The sequence below is a fragment of the Lampetra planeri genome, chromosome 35 (genome assembly GCF_965212315.1).
Source record: "Lampetra planeri chromosome 35, kcLamPlan1.2.h2, whole genome shotgun sequence".
Lineage (NCBI taxonomy): Eukaryota > Metazoa > Chordata > Hyperoartia > Petromyzontiformes > Petromyzontidae > Lampetra > Lampetra planeri.
In genome coordinates this window covers 3,925,697-3,947,297 of record NC_136141.1, presented here as the reverse complement: position 1 = coordinate 3,947,297, position 21,601 = coordinate 3,925,697, and the positions used below count along the sequence as shown (strand labels likewise).

Sequence of the window (21,601 nt, the reverse complement as noted above, 5' to 3'; positions counted from 1 at the left end):
GGAGCTTGCAGAACAAATTAAGAGCGGCGGATGAATTGCAACGTTGCAGGCGCCGAGTTGCGAACTCAACCGAAAAAAAACGACGACGACAATCGACCGACCGACCGACCCGCGTCGCGCATCACTCAAGCGGCGCAGGAATATAACGGCGGCTCGCGCCGAGTTTCGCTGACCGCACAGAGAGAAGGGGGAATCTTAAATCAAGGAAGGATTTTTTTTCGTTAAATTTAAATGCCAGGCGAGAGGCCATTTTAAGGCGAAACCGCGAATCACCCGGGCTCGACCCCAAAAAAGTGAGAGAGATGGAAAAATCGAGATGACTTCTTAGCGTGGCCGGATCTCGCTGGGCTTGCGTTCAAGAAAGGTTGGCATTTAAGACCGAAACAGAAGGAGGATTTTGTCCACAAATCTGACTGTCGCCTGATGGTCCTCTGACACCCAGAAACTCGTTGTGCCTCCCCACCAGCCTCCGCTCCATGGGTGATAGGGGCCCCGCTCATCGGTTGCCCAGAGGCTATGGAACACACTGCCCTTTGAGATCAGATCCGCTGAGTAAATCTCCGCCTTTAAATCTCAATTAAAAACTCATCTGTTCAAAAGGTCTTACGATCTGGCTTGAATTCCCTCCCACCTGGCATATATTTGTCCCTTGAATGCTCTCACTGCTGCCCCTTATGATTTATACATGTGCCATTGTTTTTTTCATGCAATAGTTTTATTTTCAGTATGTATAATATTGAAAACGTTTACTGTGCAGTGCTTTGAGCGTGAGAAGAGCGCCAGATAAATAAAATGTATTATTATTGATGAGGCCGCTTGTAATTATCGGCGAAACGTCACGGTAATACGAATTGTAAATGTTGTGGGTTCACTCTCCAACACACCGGTGTGCTGAACTAGTAACCAGCTGGCACGTTCTGTTTACGTGACAAATCTTACTAATTGGCCGTGTCGGGTGGTGGAGGGTTACGACACATTTATAAATAACGCGATCTAACCCAAAAACCTTTATTATGACTATGGACCCACACAGTCAACCCACTGCGGTCTGCGCAGGAGGAACAGCGACACGAACTCTCTGTCTCTGTCTCTCTGCTAAAGCCCTCTCACCGTGGCCAACAGCAGCAGACCTCGACAATTGGCGACATCGAGCGCCTGAGCCACATCGCCGCCACGCGCACGAATACGACGGCAGTGGGCCCCACCGTGTGCCTAAGTGCGCGTTGCTTGTTCACTTCGAGAGCTACGCGATGCGGTAGACCTTGGTGGTGCATTTCGGTGCGAGAGGGAGCGGTTTCCTTTTTGGTAAAAATATCAACGCAGGCGTTCGTTACTATTTTTATTTAATTTTTTTTTGTCGCGGTGGGCAGGAGTTCCGTTGCACACAAGCCCGGCCAGGGCCCAGCGAGGGACAGGCTTGGCCTTGGGACAGGGGAGGAGGCTAACCATCGGACAAAGACGACGGCCGTCTGGAAAAAAAACACATTCCTGCGGAGGGAGCTGGTAGGAAACGTTGGGTTGCTCGGTCAATGGCCAGGGTCAACGGCGGCGTGGTGTATTCCGCAAATATGCCCGACTGTGAGGGCGGGCACAAGCTGGCACGAGTAGGTTAAACGTTGAGTTTTATAAGGGCACCACGGGGTGACCAGCCCCTCCCCACCCAGCCCCAGCCCTCCCACCCCCCACCCAGCCCCTCCCCACCCTCCCCCTCTCCACCCAGCCCCACCCCTCCCATTTTTGAATGCACGACGGACGGACGGACACAATAATCCCCTGTGGGCTGTGAGAACCAGGTGGTTCCTACCAGTAAAAACACTTATATCTGATATTAGTGAAGCCACTGTGCACTTTTCAATCCAAATTGAAAACGAATTTCTTTAGAACTGCTTTTTAGCATTTAGATTGTTGTCCCGCCCCCCCACCCCCCGCCCCTCCGATTAGCGTCATTGATGCGAAAGAAATTCAACATTCAGAGAGATACAGACTCTGAGATAGATACGGACACTCATGAAGCCCCGTGTCGATACAGAGACCCATGTTCAAGCCTCAGTGGCAGTGCTGGTGCGGGTTGTGGCCATACAACCCCGACAAAACGCTGGGCTAATTCGGAGATGGGGCGGTGGCCCTCCCCGCACACCTCCGATGAGCACGGTTGGCTACGTATGGTGCGAAAGAAGTCCAACCATACACACGTCCCCAGTTTAGGTGACAAAGTCAAGTTGAATTCCCGGCTCACCGCGGTGCTCATGGCCCGTCGACGGCCGAGTCAATGGACAACTGGCTGTCGATCTCTGCCTAACTAACCGGTCCGTATTTTATCGACCCCCCCCCCCCCCCCGTCGAAGCTGGCGGGATGATGGGCTGAGCAAACCCCGCCTGAAAAACACCCGGATTGGAACTCGCGGCCTTCCGGCTACGAACGGCTCGCACGGTCGCTTTGAGCCACCCGGGCCGATAATGGGGAAGTAAAACCCCGAGCGGCAACCGTTGGGCAGGGAGCGGTGGCGCCGTGGTTAGCGCAGTGCGCGATAAACCCAGAGCCCTGCAGTTTCGATTCCTCGCCGCCGCGACGAACGGCGAAATAGCGGCGAGCGATATCCAAGTCGGTTTCTGGCCATCCGCCAAAAAAAAAAATCCCTTGCACTGACCAGGGGGGTGAAGTATGGTCAAACGGCCCTTTTGACCGACACGGCGTAAAAGGAGGGGTTTCATCCAGCAGTGGATCGATAAAGGACTGTACGTGTGTTAGCATTAACAAATAGGGTTCATTCAAGAGGGTGTGTGCCCCCCACAATCATCCACTCAGCCCCCCCAATGATCCACTCAGCCCCCCCCCCCCCAGTGATCCACTCAGCCCCACCCCTCCCTTCCCAGTGATCCACTCAGCCCCCCATTAGTCCACCCATCCCTCCAGTGATCCACTCATCCCCACCCCAGTGATCCACTCAGCCCCCCAGCGATCCACTCAGCCCCCCCCCCCCCCCAGCGATCCACTCAGCCCCCCAGCGATCCACTCAGCCCCCCCCCAGTGATCCACTCAGCCCCCCAGCGATCCACTCAGCCCCCCCCCCCCCAGCGATCCACTCAGGCCTCACAATAATTCGCTCTCGGGGGGGGTGGAGAGGGGGGGGGGGTCCGTGCCCACCAACCCCCCCCGCGCCCCGCGTCCCGCCACGTACGCACCGAGCTCCCTGGACGCCTGGCTCTCGCTCGCGATCTCTCCCAGCTTGACCAGCGCGTCGAAGTACCCCTTGGCGGCGTGGGTGACTCCTGCAAAGCAGCGGCACGGAGACACTCGGTGAGCGGCGGAGAGAGACAAAGGCGGCTGGGCAGTGTTGCCCCCCCCCCCCCCCAACAAAGACAAAGACCCCCCGTATAGCCTTAACAGACTGTAGGGGCAAGTGCTGTGAGCGAGCACCTATGAAGGCCGGAACGGTACACGAGGGGGTGGGTGGCCAGCACCACGCCCGGCCGCCTTTGTCTCCCCAGTGGCGATGTTTACACACCGCACCAGGTACTCATTTGAGGCTGAGTAGACCTAGGGGAGGCCCAGTACCGGTTCAGATAATTGTCACAGGTGGGAATCGAACCCGAGTCGCCAGATTCATAGCGCAGCGTAGCGCTAACCGCTGCACCACCGCTCCCCCCCCAACACATGTGTGTAAGCTAAAACCAGGGGCGGGGGGGGGGCTTTGTTATCAAATCATCGTGACAGCTGACAACCAAACAGCCTCGACACATTCGCAAGAGCCACCGCGTGGCCCCAAAGAGTAGCCGACAACAACAAAAATGCACGCATAGCAGGCGACGTTTCGGGCGGCGGGCCTCCTTCATTTTGCGTGCCGCGAAGAAGACGGCGTTTCGCTGAAACGTGGCCAACTCAACGTTTTCCTTTTGTAAGGGCCCCACGATGTTCACTGGCGATTTCTCCGAGCTGAGCTGGTGCGTGCACCCTGGACGTGACTGCGTGCAACTTGCGGGGAGCGGCGGTGGCGATTATCCGAACCGGTCCTGGGCCTCGCCTAGGTCGACTCAGCCTCAAATGAGGTCCCGGGTGCGGTGCGTGAACGTCGCCACTCGGGAGACAAGGGCAGTGAGTGTGGTGCCGTGCCAGCCGTCATAGGTGCCACTCGCTAACGGCACCGGTCCCTACAGCCTGTTGAGGCTATACGGGGGATCTTTGCCTGTGTTGTGTGTGTATCCTGTACACGTGCTGTGTGGCACGTGTTGTGCACACACACACACACACTGACCTGACAGGGCCTTCTCGTAGCACTTGCCCATGGCCACGAAATTCCTCAAGCACGGATTGTATTGCTCCATGATCGTCTGTGGGGTCAGAATTTGACGAGCAAAGTCACTCACTCACTCAACCAGCCAGCCAGCAAGCCACAACATCACGTACTCACTCACCCAGCTAAAACACCACCTACTTCACTGACTCACTCACCCACCCGTGACGTTTTAACTCATTCAACTTAGCTTCAGTATCGTGCACTCACTTGCCCGCTAACTGATGAACTCTCTTAGCCGCAACCTCACTGACTCACCTACTCACTCACCCACTCACCCGGCCACAAATACCACCCACTTCACTGACTCACTCACGCACCCGTTACGTGTTTCACTCATTCACTCAGTTACGGCATCATCCACTTGCTCGCCCGCCCGCTCACTCAGCCACAAAACACCCACTTCATCGACTCATTCACTCACCCATAATTTCACTCATTCACTCAGCTAGAACTTCATTCACTAATTCACTCAATCGCTCACTCTCTTGCTCGCTCGCTCACCCACTCAGCCACCCGCCCAGCCACTACATTTTCTCAATTACTCATTCACTCACTCGCTCGCTCAATCACTTATTCACTCGCTCGCTCAATCACTCATTCACTCATTCGCTCGCTCAATCATCCATTCACTCACTCGCTCGCTCACTCGCACCAGCACATCAAACCGAATCGTTCAGTGATGCTGCTGCGGTGGTGCACAGGCACAGGTAATAATTAATAATACAAAACAAACTCAGCACACATTCATCTTCTTGGTTCTTTCGGTAAAGTCACGTAGAATGGAAATAATAAAATAATAAAAGAAAACACAATAGAATAATTCTCACGACGTTTCTGCCACAACGCAAGCAGCCGTCCTCAGGTGAAGACCAGGTCTGTCGGGGAGACAGCGTCTGAATGACGCTTTATTATTTCCATTCTACGTGACTTTACCGAAAGAACCAAGAAGATGAATTCCTGGAGTCACGAAAGCTTTAAATCGAAACTCAGCACACATTTGTCAAGAACAACACCGCAGGCGATGATGCTTCAGGCAATGTCCCTTCCGCATTGCGTGTTGTTATACAACATCGCTCACTCCATTCATTTCTTAATTACAAACGAATTGTCTGGGAGAGTTCCGAATCAATGAAGTGATCTTGGACCATAAAATAACTTTACACCCCCCCCCCCCAAATAATATCGCAATCGCACAATCATCGTCACATCACAACAATGCTCAAGTCTCTAAAGAGTGCCAGAAAGCAGTGGATCACCTTGTGTCAGAGAGCACGCTTCTTGGAACGTGATATCACACGGCTGCTTCTCGGGGTCACTTCAAATCCAGATCGCACTTTCACATCTACATTGAAAACCCGTTTCTTGAGAACTGCTTTTTGTTGGGTTTAGTTTTCTGTCCCCACCCGCCCCCGCGCCTCTGATTAGCGCGGTTGGCTTCGTACGGTGCTAAAGAAGTTCAACGTGCATACAATCGCCTCTTATTATGGGGGACCTTGCCGATAAACATCTGTGGCGTTTACCAGCGTTGCTTTGTTGTACGGAGCCTGACACTCAATGGGGGAGCCAGGATTTTCAGGTGGGGGGGGGGAACCCCTCCAGCAATGAAAAATGATTGAGGAGTTGTTATTAAGTAAGTAGTTGTTAGTGAGTAAGGACTTGTCCCTTGCTTTTTATTCGACGCGTGTGCGGCGATGGCACGGCCATCGATCGAGGGTCGAATTCGAACCGCGTTGTGTGATCGGCATCGCGCTCGCTGAAGGTGTTGATGCCTTCAGGGAAGTCGTGGACTGTATACGCAACTGCGCACAATTCTGTGAGTCACTTATAACTGCTTTGCCGTTACTTATCGCCAATTATCATCTCATAGAGTCCCTGGCACGTAATAATAATATGCTCCACAGTGGCAGTGGGGGTCGCAAAATGTCGATTTATTACTAATAAACCCCAATGATGCGATCGAAATTAGGGATTTCTATCGGATCATTGGGGGGGAGGGGCACGTGCCACCCCCCCCACTGGTTTCGCCAGTGCTGACACTGCTGATGAGACACTGGATGGACGGGGCCATGTACCGTCAAATCTTGGGTGAGAACCTCCTTCCCTCAGCCAGGGCATTGAAAATGGGTCGTGGATGGGTATTCCAGCATGACAATGACCCAAAACACACGGCCAAGGCAACAAAGGAGTGGCTCAAGAAGAAGCACATTAAGGTCCTGGAGTGGCCTAGCCAGTCTCCAGACCTTAATCCCATAGAAAATCTGTGGAGGGAGCTGAAGGTTCGAGTTGCCAAACGTCAGCCTCGAACCTTAATGACTTGGAGTAGATCTGCAAAGAGGAGTGGGACAAAATCCCTCCTGAGATGTGTGCAAACCTGGTGGCCAACTACAAGAAACGTCTGACCTCTGTGATTGCCAACAAGGGTTTTGCCACCAAGTACTAAGTCATGTTTTGCAGAGGGGGTCAAATACTTATTTCCCTCATTAAAATGCAAATTAATTTATAACATTTTTGACACGCGTTTTTCTGGATTTTGTTGTTGTCATTCTGTCTCTCACTGTTCATATAAACCTACCGTTAAAATTATAGACTGATCATTTCTTTGTCAGTGGGCAAACATACAAAATCAGCAGGGGATCAAATACTTTATCCCTCACTGTAGATGTTGTCGTGATGATGATAACTTGATTTGGAGCTTTCGTGACCGCAGGAATAACTATTTGGTTATTTCGGTAAAGTCACGTAGAAAGAAAATATGACGATTGCTTGTGTTGCAATCGAAACGTCGTATGCTATTATTTAATTAATATTTTCTTTCTACCTACGTGACTTTACCGAAAGCACCAAATAGTGATGATGATGGTGATGTTGGTCGTGGTATTCATGATTATATAGCACTGTACTCTTTGCTGCCACCAACATCGGGAGTCGTGATGTTGATGCCACTGCTGTTGATATTAATGTTGATAGCTCTAGATTTGAAGCTTTCGTGACTGCAAGGAATCATATTCTTAGGTTTTTTCGGTAAAGTCACGTAGGTAAAACATCAAAATTAATGAAAATAAAAACAAAAACAAAAATCACGACGTTTCGGAGGCTGTGACGGTCCCACCTGATGACGGAGACTTGTGTTGCCTCCGAAACGTCGTGATTTTTGTTTTTGTTTTTATTTTATTTTCATTAATTTTGATGTTCTACCTACGTGACTTTACCGAAAAAACCTAAGAATGTTGATAGCCTTTTACAACGTTGCTTCTTGTGCTGTTTCTGCCGATACCGTCACCGATATTGCTGCTGCTGCTCCTTCTTTGCTGACGATTGCTGAAAACGAATGTTGATAATTCTAGATTTGAAGCTTTCGTGACTGCAAGGATTCATATTCTTAAGTTTTTTCGGTAAAGTCACGTAGGTAAAAAATTTAAATTAATAAAAGTAAAATAAAAATAAAATAAAAATCACGACGTTTCGGAGGCAACACAAGTCTCCGTCATCAGGTGGGACCGTCACAGCCAGATTTGCTGTATCACTTGATGACGGAGACTTGTGTTGCCTTGTGTTGCCTCCGAAACGTCGTGATTTTTATTTTATTTTTATTTTACTTTTATTAATTTAAATTTTTTACCTACGTGACTTTACCGAAAAAACCTAAGAATATGAATGTTGATAATGTTTACGATGCTGCCACTGTTGCTTTCTAAATGCCACGTGTCAGCCCACAGAACTCCCTTGCTCACATCAGGGGCTTGTAAACACTCCCCCCCCTCTCTCCACCTCGTCCATCGCCCCCACCCCGTCACCCCCTCATCTAAAGAGTGCTTGTGTGCGAAGTGGCCAGCACCACGTCCCTTTCTCACGCCGGCAAAGACAAAGTCCCCCCCGTATAGCCTTCAGCAAGCTGTTGGGGCAAGTGCTGTTCGCGAGCACCTATGAAAGCCGGCACGGCACACGAGGGGGTGGGTGGCCAACACCACGCCCGGCCGCGTTTGTCTCCCCAGTGGCGATGTTGACTACACATCGCACCAGGTACTCATTTGAGGCTGTGTCGACCTAGGGGAGGCCCAGGACCGGTCACCGGTGTTGTCCGTGAGCGGGAAATCGAACCGGGGTGGCCAGGTTCGTAGTGCAGCGTAGCGCTAACCGCTGCACCACCACGCACGCACGCGAATATTTGAGCTGTAGCGGCGGTAGCAACACGGCAGATGGCGATGACGACAATGGTCAAGTCGGGATGACAATCCCGCTGAGCGGTGATTAATTGGCGCGCCGAGCGGCCGCAGATTAAACTCCGTCTCCCCGACCCATCGGTTGCGCGCGTCTTAAACATTCCCAACCTCTCGCTCAAATCAACCTCGCAGCCTCTGCCCACCCAACGTGCACATCGCGGTCATTATATCTGATCCGTCGCGCGTGTGGTGGTGGTGGTGGTGGGGTCAAGTGCGGGTACGCCCACCACCTCTTCCAAGGCGTCTGGTCGGTGTGGAAGAGGAGGTGGACACTCCGCCTAGAGACTCCCGTGTAGCGGAGGCGCCGTCCCGCCGTCAGCAGTGGCGTGAGCTGAGCCGTTGCAGGGCCTGCGCCTGTAACCCCCCCCACCCCTTGATCAAAGGGCTCGTGGGGAAAGCCCAAACAGCTCTCGGGCGATGAGCGTGATGGATGTTCGGAGTGTTGCTCTCTTCGAGTGGTTCCTCTTGACGATGAAACAAATAACACCCCCGCCCGCCCCGCGCGCACACTCGACAATAGTGGCAATTCCACGTTGCTATGGATTGTTCGGGAAGGTTTAAAAGGAAATAAGTCACGTGCTGTGTTGCTGAGCGCAGGCCCGTTGGCCCAACACGTCAAGGGGCCCAGCCACAAGCAGCACGAGCGGACGTGCAGTGGCCACACGATTTGAATGCGTTTCTTGAGTTGAGCGAGGTTTGTTAGTAAAGGGGCGGTCGGGGGGGGGGGGAGAAATCTGAAGCGGCGTGGGGCGAGGGAAGACAGAGAAGTGTGGTGACCTGCGGTGTGGTGAGTGGGTGGGTGGGGTTGTGAGTGGGTGAGTGTGTTGTTGTGACCTGCAGTGTGGTGAGTGGGTGGGTGGGTGGGGTTGTGGGTGGGTGAGTGGGTGAGTGTGTTGTTGTGACCTGCAGTGTGGTGAGTGGGTGGGTGGGTGGGGTTGTGAGTGGGTGAGTGTGTTGTTGTGACCTGCAGTGTGGTGAGTGGGTGGGTGGGTGGGTGAGTGGGTGAGTGTGTTGTTGTGACCTACAGTGTGGTGAGTGGGTGGGTGAGTGGATGGGTAAGTGGGTGAGTGCGTTCTTGTGACCTGCGGTGTGGTGAGTGGGGTTGTAAGTGGGTGAATGGGTAAGTGGGTGAGTGTGTTGTTGTGAACTGCAGTGTGGTGAGTGGGTTTGTAAGTGGGTGAATGGGTAAGTGGGTGAGTGCGTTCTTGTGACCTGCGGTGTGGTGAGTGGGGTTGTAAGTGGGTGAATGGGTAAGTTGGTGAGTGCGTTCTTGTGACCTGCGGTGTGGTGAGTGGGTGGGGTTGTGAGTGGGTGAGTGGGTGGGGTTGTGAGTGGGTGAGTACGTTGTTGTGACGTGCAGTGTGGTGAGTAGGTTGGGGTTGTGAATGGGTGAGTGGGTAAGTGGGTGAGTGCATTGTTGTGACCTGCAGTGTGGTGTATGGGAGGATGAGTGGGTGAGTGAGTCGTTGAGTAGGTAAAGGGGTGAGTGCATTGTTGTGACCTGCAGTGTGGTGAATGGGAGGATGAGTGGGTGAGTGAGTCGTTGAGTAGGTAAAGGGGTGAGTGAGTGCGTTGTTGTGACCTGCAGTGCGGTGAGCGGGTGAAGGAATCAATGAGTGAAGTTCGTGAGTAAAATGAAGAAACCATTGTAGCAGCGATAGAAGAGCGACGCGGAGGTGACGGACCGTCATTGATGAGACACAAGAAAATTGTGACTTCGCACAAACTGGTACTGGTTTTATCCGAAGCTGGTTGAGCGTCAAGTGGGCTTTCCGCAGGCCACATCGTGGCTAGAAGGGATGGCCACGATGATGATGGCAGATGAACAAGACGGATGATGTAATGCCAGCCAAGGGCGACCTGCGTGGAGATGGAACGCTGTAAGCAGTTGCAGGAGTGAGACTGTGAGTGGTGGTGACGCTGTGGGGTGGGGGGGTGGGGGGGGCTTCATCTAGCAGTGGATAGACCACGGCTGATAGTGATAATATGATGGTGATGATTGATGGACATTACGGATGATAGCCAAAGTCGGCCATCAGATGGAATTTTTATATCAACACTGGGAAGACAAAGGCGGTTGGGTGTGGTGCTAGTCACACTACTCCCTTCTGTGTTGCGTTGACAAGCACAACAAAGATCCCCCAAATAGCCTTGAACAGCCTTCGGGCAAGTGCTGTTAGCGAGCACACAAATACACAAATACAACAGCATCAGCAGCCACTAAGTTGATGTGACGTCATTGCGGCACTTGTGCCAGGCTAGGTGCACCCTAAGGCTCGCTGCTGGCAAGGAGGTCACAAAGACAAAGGTCCCCCATATAGCCTTAGTAGACTGTAGGGGCAAGTGCTGTTAGCGAGCGCCTATAAAGGAGGTCACACACACACGCACATACGCGCACACACACACGCACACGCGCACACACATGCACGCGCACACGCACACACGCGCACACACACACGCACACACACACGCACGCACCTTATAGGCGTTCTCCGTCAGTTTGGCAGCCTCTTCGATTGGAGACATGGTGGTGACGGTGGTGGTGATGGTGGTGCTGGTGGTTGTGGTGGTGTAGGTTCGAGTCTCGGTGAAGGCGTCGAGCCCAGTATTCTCTCTCTCCTCCCACCTTCCCTTGGAAGCAGAGGCTACCAGCAGTAGCAACACAGTCAACAGCAGCACTCCAAGTACAAGCAGCAGTACATCAATCAACAGGCAGCAGCAGAGGCAGTACACTTACAGGTAGCAGTACAACTATCAGTAGATGTACACCTACAATCAGCAGTACACCTACCATCAGCAGTACACCTACTACGATTAGCAGCACCCCTAACATTAGCAGTACACGCAGCTGCGTGCCGGCAGATCACCAGACACGAGTCCCAGCGGCAGTCGTCTCGAGGCGGCGAAGTAGAATGATGGTGATGCTTGTGACAATGCTAAGATGATGATATGCTAACGACGATTACGGCGTGACGGCGATGATGATTGCGATGATGGTGATGATGATTGCGAGGTGATGGTTTTGGTGGAAATTCCAACATCTATCGTGAAATTATGGTGGCGTTGACTCTGGTATGACGACGAAAACGATTAAACGATGATTACAATCTTGATTTGAAGCTTTCGTGACTGCAGGTATCCATATACTCTTTGGTTCTTTCGGTAAAGTCATGTAGGTATAAAATAACAGTTTATTTTATTGATGATATGCTAACGACGAAAATTTTATTTTATACCTACGTGACTTTACTGATGATTACATTCTGAGGATACTGATTATGATGATTACAATAAGATGATTATGCTATGACTATGAGTCGACGATTTTGCTAAAGACAATGCACCACACCTTAAAATACACAATTGTTGAACAGAAAACATGGTATGGTATATACGACGTTAACAGCGATGTAATTACGAAGATGAACATTCCAACACTAATCACGATATTCTGATGCTGATGGTGCTGATGATGATGATTTTCTAATAAATAAAAAAATAAGTATTTGGTATGTGACGCAAACTCCATCTGTTATAAAAAAAAAACTGCCAATCAGCGGTAAACGATATTGGCGATGCTGCCGAAATTGGCATTTGGTGCGCATTCACAATCGACACAACAACAAAAAAACACGACCCCTAGAACATTTCGTCATTCAAACCGCGTGGCCTTAACTTAAACAAACATATCATGGGCGACGTTTCGGGCAATATCCCTTCTTGGGCAGAGAGCACATCACGAGCGAAACAAACAAACGAAATAGCGTTCTGTTGCTCACCTAACGGACCGAGCCTCACTCCCAAATTCCCTCTTCCATGCGGTCCGCTCAGATCGATACTCACCCAACTCTCGCTCGCTCCGCAGAGTGGGAGACGCGGGGAGGGGAGGGGCTGGGGGGGTGGATGGGAGGGGCTGGGGGGAGGCGGAGAAATGGGGGGAGGGGGCGGTAAGGGTGGTGAAGGGTGGAGAGGGGAGGGGTGAGAAAGGGGGTGGAGGGGGGGTTCAGGGGGAGGGTGGGGGGCACGATAAGGATTGAGGGGAGGGGGATTGGTGGTAGTGGGTGGAGAGTGGAGGGGTGAGAAGGGGGAGGGGCGGTAAGGGTGGTGGAGGGTAGAGAGGGAGGGAGGCGATAAGGATTCAGGGGGAGGGGTGGAAAGGGGGATTGAGGGGAGGGGCTGGGTGGTCTGGGTGGAGCGGGGTGAGAAAGGGGAGGGGTGATGGAGATGCAGGGTGCGGAGGGGATGGGCCCCTGCGTCTGTGTGTGTGCGTATGGGGGTACAGCTGGCGCATCTGCCAGTCACCTCGGTACCTTGCGGGGTCTGTCCCCCGTGACGACGTCCTGTCAGCGAGCCTTCGGCACTTCGCGTGGCCTCAAAAGTGCACCTAGCCTGGCACTGGCGCCGTGGTGACGTCACCGCCACTTCGTGGTGATTGGTGGGTGTTGTTGTTGTTGTTGTGCGACGATACTTTGTGCCCTTCGGCGGTGGTGGGATTCACCGAGTCGCATGTGGTGGAACTCTCATTGTGCTAATCCCACGTCGCAGTGGGATTAAACCGGGATAAATGAACATAGAATGATAATTTTTATTCACGCTGTAGGAGGAATCCGATGAGCTATGAAGCTCTTTTTCAGATGTCCAGTAGGGGCGGGTAAAACAGTTACAAAAACGCGATAGTGTAGAAGAGACGCCGCGGTGGCGAGATGTTGACTACCTCGCCTGGTATGCAGGAGGTCGTGGCTTCGATCTGGACCCTGACGCCTGCTGCTGTATATTTGGAGTTTGCGTGTCTCTCTATTTCCCCGTAGAGATGTTAACTACCTCGCCTGGTGTGCAGGAGGTTGTGGCTTCGATCTGGACCCTGACGCCTGCTGCTGTATATTTGGAGTTTGCGTGTCTCTCTATTTCCCCGTAGAGATGTTAACTACCTCGCCTGGTGTGCAGGAGGTCGTGGCTTCGATCTGGACCCTGATGCCTGCTGCTGTATATTTGGAGTTTGAGTGTTTCTCTCTCTCCCCGTGACCACGTGGATTTTTTTTTCTGGGGCCTCCCGTTTTTCCCTACACATGTATTGCAGCCAGGTCGCTTCTGAAAAAAAAAACACAGATCTATTGAATGTTGCTCAGTGGGCCTTACCAAGTGGTAAAAACAAATCTGAACGTTTAACAACGTGATCACCACGAGGAATGAATGACAGGACGTGCAACAACACCACCAGCAACGAACGCACCACGTGGGGGAGACGAGATTCTTTTGTAAGTTTTGTTGATACAACTCGCTGGCCAGCCTCGGCTGGACATCTGTGTGAGAAAACAAAATCAATCTCTATTTAAAGCTTTCGTGACTGCAGGGATTCATCTTCTTGGTTCTTTCGGTAAGTAAAGTCACGTAGAAGGGAAGTAATAAAATAATAAAAAATAAGACATAATAAAATAATTCTCACGACGTTTCGGCCACAACGCAAGCAGCCGTCCTCAGTCCTCAGGACGGCTGCTTGCGTTGTGGCCGAAACGTCGTGAGAATTATTTTACATCTTATTTTTATTATTTTATTACTTCCCTTCTACGTGACTTTTCCGAAAGAACCAAGAAGAAAAAAACCCAATCTCCATCGCTCATCGGATTCCTCCAGGATGAACAAAGATTGTGATTCTAAAAGGTCGAAAACTTTATTCGAGTTTTTGTCTCATTCTTCACCTGAAGACGGCTGCTTGCGTTGTAGCCGAAACGTCGTGAGAATTATTTTATTATGTTTTATTATTTATTATTTTATTACTTCCCTTCTACGTGACTTTACCGAAAGAACCAAGAAGACGAGTTTTTGTTGTTGAAAACCATTTTCGGCAGAGACTCCAATCGATGAAAGCAATACCAGAGTTGTGGACTCGAGTCATGTGACTTGGACTCGAGTCAGACTCGAGTCATGAATTTGATGACTTGCGACTCGACTTGGACTTGCATAACAATGACTTTGTCCCACCTCTGAGATGTGGACTCGAGTCATGTGACTTGGACTCAAGTCAGACTCGAGTCATGAATTTGATGACTTGCGACTCGACTTGGACTTGCATAACAATGACTTTGTCCCACCTCTGAGCAATACACAGAAAACAAAATGCAAACACGGAACGATCACGCGCGCGCGCGCGAGAGAGAGAGCGCGAACAAAAAGCGCCGTTCAGTTCAATATTGTATCATCTTTCGTCGGGGAGCGATAACCATCGGACGCCGCCGCGGTTCGATTACGAAGAGGAACAACCGCTGTGGGTTTCTGTGCACGATGCACTCCCGTGAGCGCGGGGGGGGGGGACCCGGACACCACCAGAACGCTCGCAACCCTGGCCAACGACACGCAAGGCAGCAGTGCCGGACGAAGCCAGTGCCGGGGCCTGTCGTAGCAGGTGTTGTTATAAAGGGGCCCTTAAATAAAAAAAAAGCACTTAAATATTTAAACACTAATTTGTAACTTGCATAGTAAAGTAATCGTATTTTTTTTATTTTCTATACGGCCAGATAATACGACAAATCGTTCACCTTAAACACCCAGTCGCTCATAAAAATTGAAGGCGGTATAGTACTAGAGTAATAAAGCAAGTGCAGAATCACTGAACCGGAATTGATAGCTTGAAAGCATTTAGCGCGGGGCCCTTGAAAGTGCGGGGCCCGTAGCTACTACATTTGTTACCGTCGGTCACGCGACAAATAAGCAGGGCTATCGGTTTTTTTTTGGTAAATCAAACAATGGGGCTTTGTAAACTCAAGACACGTGTGTATGCTTGAACTTCTTTCGCACCGTACGTAGTAGCCAACCGTGCAAATCGGAGGTGCGGGGGGGGGAAGTCCCTCCCCCACCCACCCACCCACCCCGTCTCTGAATTAGCGTGCGCACCCACGTACGAAGCTCCGAGCCTCTCTGCGAGTCGTTGGTGACTTTGGTGATCGGGACATCAACTCCCGACACGTGACAAGCCGGGTTCATTCACGTTGCGGCTGAAATACCAGATTTGAACACAGGACCTCGGCTGCGTGTCAGCTCAGGTATTTAACATGGCGTTAGCGGTACGCTCCCCCTGGGTGCTCCCGAAACAATGTTACGCGTGTGACCTGGTAACGGAAGATAAAAAAGGCGTTTTTGTATGTACAGTAAAACCTTGGATTGCGAGCATAATTCGTGTTTGTGTAATCCAAAGCACTGGTATATCAGTTGTGATCACGTGACGCTCGGCAAAGCGTAGACACGCGCTACTCGTATTGCAAGACCTCGCTCGTTTATCAAATTAATATTTATTTAAAATTTTTGCTCGTCTTGCAAAACACTCGCAGACCAAGTTACTCGCAATCCAAGGTTTTACTGTACGTTGAACTTCTTTCGCACCGTACGTAGCCAACCGTGTTCTGATCGGAGACGCGGGGCAAGGGCCCAAACCAGAGGTCGCAACCGGGTACCCGATACCCGTACCCTTCCCGATACCCGGCTACCCGTACCCAGCCGGGTACGGGTACCGGTTTGCGACCCTGGTGCGGCCGGGTACGGGTAAGGAATCAAAACCCGTTTGTGACCTCTGGCCCACACCCCCTCCCCGTTCTCTGAATTAGCCCAGCGTGTTGTCGGGACGCCGCTGCGAAGCGAGTGTGTACCGCCCTCTAGCGACATCGCTGCCTTGCCAAGAACTGCGCGCTTCCTCAGCCGGTGGGCGCAAGAAACGTCGTCTCTTTTTCTTCTAATTCTTGTTCAGAAGTACGGCGCAGGCGTGGGCACCGTGCAGGAGAAATTTCGGAGGCGCGGGGAAATGTCGGCGCCACGACGCAGCCGGACGATACACCACGACGTGACGCGCCGCACGCCGAACACTGCGTCGACTGGAGGTGGCCAGGACTTGCGATCGCTCTCCGTCTCTCTGGCGTCGGCAATGACCACCACCACGTGACTTTTCTTTCGTGTTGTGCACGGTGCATTTAGCGCCACAGCGCGTGGATTTATAGCGATTATTCGTTTGCTGGTGACTTTGTGTATTTCATATCGGAATCGCCTCCAGTGCTGTTGCTGCTGGCGGAAATAAAAGTTGTTTAAAAGTCAAAAGTCTCTCTCCCTCTCTGTCTCTCTCTCTCCGGCGGGTGGGTGGAGGCCGGCGCACGGAGAGGGGGGCGGGGGATAAGGGGGTGCCCCCCGCCATACCAAAAAAATGTTGAGAACCGCTGGATTAAAAATTGCTTTGTGGTGCACAGTTTTGGCAGTTGGCTCAACAATGACATCATGACGGGCGGTACATTTGTTTGTAAATGGTGCACGTTTTTTATTGTAATTCTGTACCCCCCCCCCGTCCGTTGTTTTTGTAAATTTGGTGACCCAGGTCGCTCTTGCAAATGTGACTCTGTGACTCCATATCCTGGTCTCACTCAAATTCTCACCCTGGTTAAACAAAAACACATTCCTGCGGAGGGAGCTGGTAGGAACGTTGGGTTGCTCGGTCAATGGCCAGGGTCAACGGCGGCGTGGTGTATTCTGCAAATATGGCCGACTGTGAGGGCGGGCACAAGCCGGCGTGAGTAGGTTAAACGTTGAGTTTTATAAGGGCACCACGGGGTGACCAGCCTTCCCCATCCAGCCCCACCCCTCCCACTCCCCACCCAGCCCCACCCAGCCCCTCCCTGCACGACGGACACAATAATCCCCTGTGGGCTGGTGTAACCAGGAGGTTCCTACCAGTATAATTACAAAATCAACTGGGAACTTGTTGTAACCCAGGTCTGAGGTGAAAGAGAGAAAGCAACACATGAACGACAACCCTGGCTGTGTCGGGTGGTGGCATGTTTAATGACACATTTATATATTTACGCGATCTAACAAAAAAAACCCCGCATCATGAAACCGTATCTCAGTCTGCGTTGTGGGAAGCCCCCTCCGGCAGCTACGTCAGGCCGGGAATCGGCCGCGCTCAGCCAACAGGGTTCCGGCGCGAGACGGCACATCTTCCCGCCTCGCGATGACGGTATCACTTTGTTCGGGAGAATGATGGGGGCTTACGGAGAGGAAGAACTGCAAGATTGTAGATTTGTTTTGGTCACAGGGGCAGAGTTTAGGCGCCATGCTGACGCAGATGCTCACTGGCATCTGATCAAAGTCACCCGGTTTGCGCCCGAAACCCCATCGGGTCTTCGAAGCCAAGCAGGGTTTGAGCCTGGTCAGCGCGTGAGCGGCGGGTGATCGCCACGACGCGCCACGCTGTGGGCAGCAGAGGGCAGTGCAGAACCGTACTGCTCTGCTCCCACGCCGATGCCACGCACCTTCACCACAGCCCGCACTGACCGGCGTGGTGAAGTATGGTCGCGTAAACCCCACGACCCGCACGCTGGTGGGGCGGGGGCCTTCATCCAGCAGTGGATTAACGAAAAAAGGCATGTGCATTTACACACGGAGATTACGTTCTGCCGGAACAATCCAGAACGCCGTTCCGAGAATAATTTTGGCGCCCAATATCGGTCCGATTATCGTAATAAAGGGTACAATAATAATCCTACATTAGTGTCCCCTATAGTCCTATACAAACGTGGGCTGTGATCAGGTTTATAAAAAGCTGTTCATAGGATTATAGGGCAATGAAGGAGTATTACAGATAGGCGTAACGTGTAGTCTAGTGGTAGTGCCTTACGCAAAATAATCCAGACTCCAAGCCAGCCTTGCAGCGCTCTGGAAAGCATCGGGTGGGAAATTAAACCCCAGGTGGCGCTCTGACAACGAAATAATAAACACGCGCACAGCAGTTCACTCGCGTACCACACCGTGGCTGGCACAATGGCCCTCATCGCTGCCTATAAAACACTCTCATTCTGTCCCACACACAGGCCCCCCACCCCCCCTAGCCCCCCACTCTCACTCCGTCCCACACACAGCCCCCCCCCCCACTTAGCCCCCCCATAGCCCCTCCAACCCCTTAACGAGCGTTGGGTCACGATGCCACCATTGCCTCCTCTCGCCTCGATGAGTCGCTCGCCGCCGCCTTGCCCTTGGCTTTCGCTCGCTCCCCCCGTCTCGCTGTTGGGGACGACAGAGAATCGAGAGAGTACGCACAGAGACAACGCTAGCGTCGTGTAGCCTTAACAGACTGTTGTGGGGGGCGAGGTGGGGGGGGCGGGGGGCTGGGTGGCTAGCACACAGGCCCGGCCGGAATATATAGGCGACAGCACGCACAGGCGCACTCGCAAACGCGCACGCAAAAGCGGCACGTTGCAATCCTCCACAATCATCATTATCGTCATGCATGTCCGTCAGGTGTACACCCCGTGGCGGAGCGTGGTTGGCACGTGGCCCGGCACTGACACTTCTCGTAACGGCCTCAAGTCGCACTTGGCCTGGCGCAAGCGCCGCCGTGGTGACGTCACCCGCCACATGGATGGCGAACGGCAGCCGATGCGTGCGCGCGCGCATGTGTAAGTACGTCTGTGGCACGTGCATAGGAATGCGTGCATTCTACAACGTGACGCGAGGGTAGGCGCTCGCGCGAGTAGCTGCACGCCCGTGTGCGCTGGCGCAGCGTCTGCCACGCACCTTCCCTCTCCTCGTCTGAAGGTAGCTCCTCATCCGGCGCATCTGGCAGCTGCTGCTCCGCGTCCTGCCGACCGCATCGTCAACGGGGCGAGAGGAGCGAGGGTGAGAGCGGGCGAGCGGGTCGTACTGGCGTGTCGGTGGCGGGCGAGCTAATTAGCGAGCGAGGATTAACGTCGGTGCGTGTTCGCCGCAAGTACGTGTGGTCATGCAGACACGATTCCTTGCAAAATGTTTCTGTTTGGTGTTTGTAACATTTCAACACCTGTTTTATGCCATATAGCTGCGTGAGATGTGACCACACATGTGTGCGTGTGGTGGGTCGAGTGAGTGAGCGGTGACCCGAGTGTCGGTGAGGATGTGAGTGTGTAAATGAGGTAGTCAGTTGAGTGATGGCCAAAGTGAGTGAGCGAGGTAGCCGGCGAGCGAGCGAGCATGCCAACGAGAGTGAGCGAGCGATCGCACGTGCGGGCAAGGTGAGCGAGTGGGACAGCGCGTGTGAGTGATTGAGGCGGCAAGTGACTTGGGTGTGTGCGAGAGTCGGTACACGAACGGCTGAGTGAGCGAGCGAGTGAGTGAGTGAGTGAGCGAGTGAGTGAGCGAGCCAGCGAGGAGGGGGGGGGCGCGATTGCGGCGGCGGCACGTGGCACCTTCGTGATCTCGTCCAACTCGGCGAGCACCGCCTCTTCGTCCTCGTCGGAGAGACCGCCGGCCAGCAAGTCGTCGATTTGCTGGGAAGAACATCGCAGCGGGACACGTCGGTCGCCGCGGTCAGCCGACCCCGACAGGAACGCTCGCGCGCGAGCCAGCGAGAAAATAACATCGTCATCGAGCACGGGAGTGCGGGACGCAAGGCCACGTTGCCGATTTTACGACACGGGACGGTGTCGCGGTGTCTCGGATGCGCCGTCGGTTTTGCAAAAGTGCCGACGGGAATGCGAAACGCCGCAGTTTGTTCGCTCACCCGCTGATAGTCGATGGAGTCTTGCGTCTCATCCATTATCCTCTCCACTTCCTCGATCGACATCATCTGTGGGGGTTGTGACGCAGGCGTATGGGAGGGACCGCACAATCATCATCGTTATTGTCGTCACTGCCACCGTTTGTCGTCGCACTCGTTATCGTCGCTGTGGTGATACTTCTCCACGATTTGAGCTTTGGGCTATTTCGGTCTTTCAAGCCTCAACACACGAGTCAACAACTCAGTCGACAACTACGGGATTAAACAAGCTATTCGGTGGTGCTGCTGCTGTGCCGGCAGTGCTGCACAAGCACAAATCGCGAGGGACGTTTTTTTTCTCGAAGTGAAGACGGCCACCCTTGAACCGAGGGGCCCTCACCACTGGGCGGAGGAGTGAAGAGGGGCGGTGAAGAGGAGGAGTGAATAAGAAGAGGGCGCTACCCATCTCACACCACGGCTCACCTCGTGCATCTTCTTCAGGCACTCGTTCCCGACCTTGAGTCCCTCGATGACCTTGGCCTCGATTTGGGCAAACTCGATGTCCTGGACCTGTGGTGAGGGACGAGCGGGGCAGAGTCAAGGATGCGATGGGGATGGCAAGAGAGAAAAGCAACGGGAAAGGGAATGAGGGATTGCCGAGAAACGGAAGTTCTCAAGACAGAGGGCACGGCTCAAGATGAGCAGCAGCAGCAGGGAGGAGGAGGAGCTCCGGTGTGGGAAGGCGAGGAGAAGGACGAACAGCAGCAGAATGCATACGCGAAAAATTACACGTAAGGAAACGTGCTCTCCAATTAATCAGCAATGTATATATACGTGAAACAACACACAATGTCATGGGACCTCCTTTGCCAGTACTAAAATATACTAATAGGGTTTTCCCCCTTTTTTCTGGCAACAAAACTGATACCTTTTGCAAGGAATCATGCTTACATTTAACCACAATACTTGCAGTCAAATGCAAACAAAAAACAATACTCTGATAATTTATGCATTGTCCTTGAAACTGATTGGTCCGCACCAGAGACAGCTTTCTTTAGAGCCTAGTCTATGGTGTTCGACCAGATGACGCCAAAAGGCGCACAGTTCAAAGGCAACGCACTATCAGAATAATGAGAGCTCGGGGTGAGCAGCTACATCATGGGACCTCCTTTGGTGAATGTAAGCATGATTCCTTGCAAAAGGTATCAGTTTTGTTGCCAGAAAAAAGGGGAAAAACCCTATTAGAACACACAATGTGGCAACTTATAGTGGGGGGATTGCTGTACTAAGGGTAACAGTTCGTGTGCGATGCCGGCGGCGGCCTCCGCCAAACCCTTACCATGTGCTCCAGATTTCCGATCTGTGTGTCGGTTTTCTCCAAGAGCTGCTCCTGATATCTTTTCTTCTTGAGCAGAAGCATCGCTTTGCTGTTGTGGAGCGAGGCACAGGGTAAGGGCAGACCGTGACGTAGTACGCACCGATGCAAGAGGAGCGATTGTGGTCTCGCCGCCACCACCCCCACCGCCGCCGCAATTTGACGCGCATTCTAAGGTTGTGCTGTGCACATTTTCACATCGTCCTTCCGACGTGTTGTCGCGTGTCGT

The 21,601-nt window shown here is 52.6% G+C and overlaps 2 protein-coding genes and 1 long non-coding RNA gene across 5 annotated transcripts in view; 1 reads left to right on the top strand and 2 right to left on the bottom strand.

Annotated features, from left to right (window-relative positions):
- The window catches only part of LOC144730283 (BAR/IMD domain-containing adapter protein 2-like), a 51,070-nt gene extending 38,666 nt beyond the window's left edge, over window positions 1–12,404 (bottom strand). The window contains exons 1-5 of one of the 3 annotated variants that reach the window (XM_078610968.1): window positions 12,295–12,404; window positions 10,994–11,160; window positions 10,160–10,375; window positions 4,254–4,329; window positions 3,184–3,270 (exon numbers count right to left, since the gene is read on the bottom strand). In XM_078610968.1, the coding sequence (XP_078467094.1) occupies window positions 3,184–3,270; window positions 4,254–4,329; window positions 10,160–10,375; window positions 10,994–11,041 (427 nt within the window). In that variant the 5' untranslated portion in view covers window positions 11,042–11,160; window positions 12,295–12,404. Of the gene's footprint in view, window positions 1–3,183; window positions 3,271–4,253; window positions 4,330–10,159; window positions 10,376–10,993; window positions 11,161–12,294 lie in introns of those variants that run through there. The other 2 variants (XM_078610969.1, XM_078610967.1) reach the window with 2 other exon arrangements.
- A 365-nt stretch (window positions 12,405–12,769) lies between these two features.
- LOC144730282 (uncharacterized) lies at window positions 12,770–16,594 on the top strand. The gene is made up of 2 exons (XR_013587804.1): window positions 12,770–12,950; window positions 16,251–16,594. It is a non-coding gene; the product is annotated as an uncharacterized LOC144730282 (long non-coding RNA).
- A 1,839-nt stretch (window positions 16,595–18,433) lies between these two features.
- Window positions 18,434–21,415, bottom strand: LOC144730281 (charged multivesicular body protein 6-A-like; the record flags this gene model as incomplete). The annotated part of the gene is given in 6 exon segments (XM_078610966.1): window positions 18,434–18,547; window positions 19,061–19,124; window positions 19,708–19,788; window positions 20,022–20,087; window positions 20,481–20,567; window positions 21,337–21,415. Coding segments are annotated over 6 exon segments (463 nt in total), but the record flags the coding sequence as incomplete, so codon positions are not given.
- Window positions 21,416–21,601: the final 186 nt, after the last annotated feature.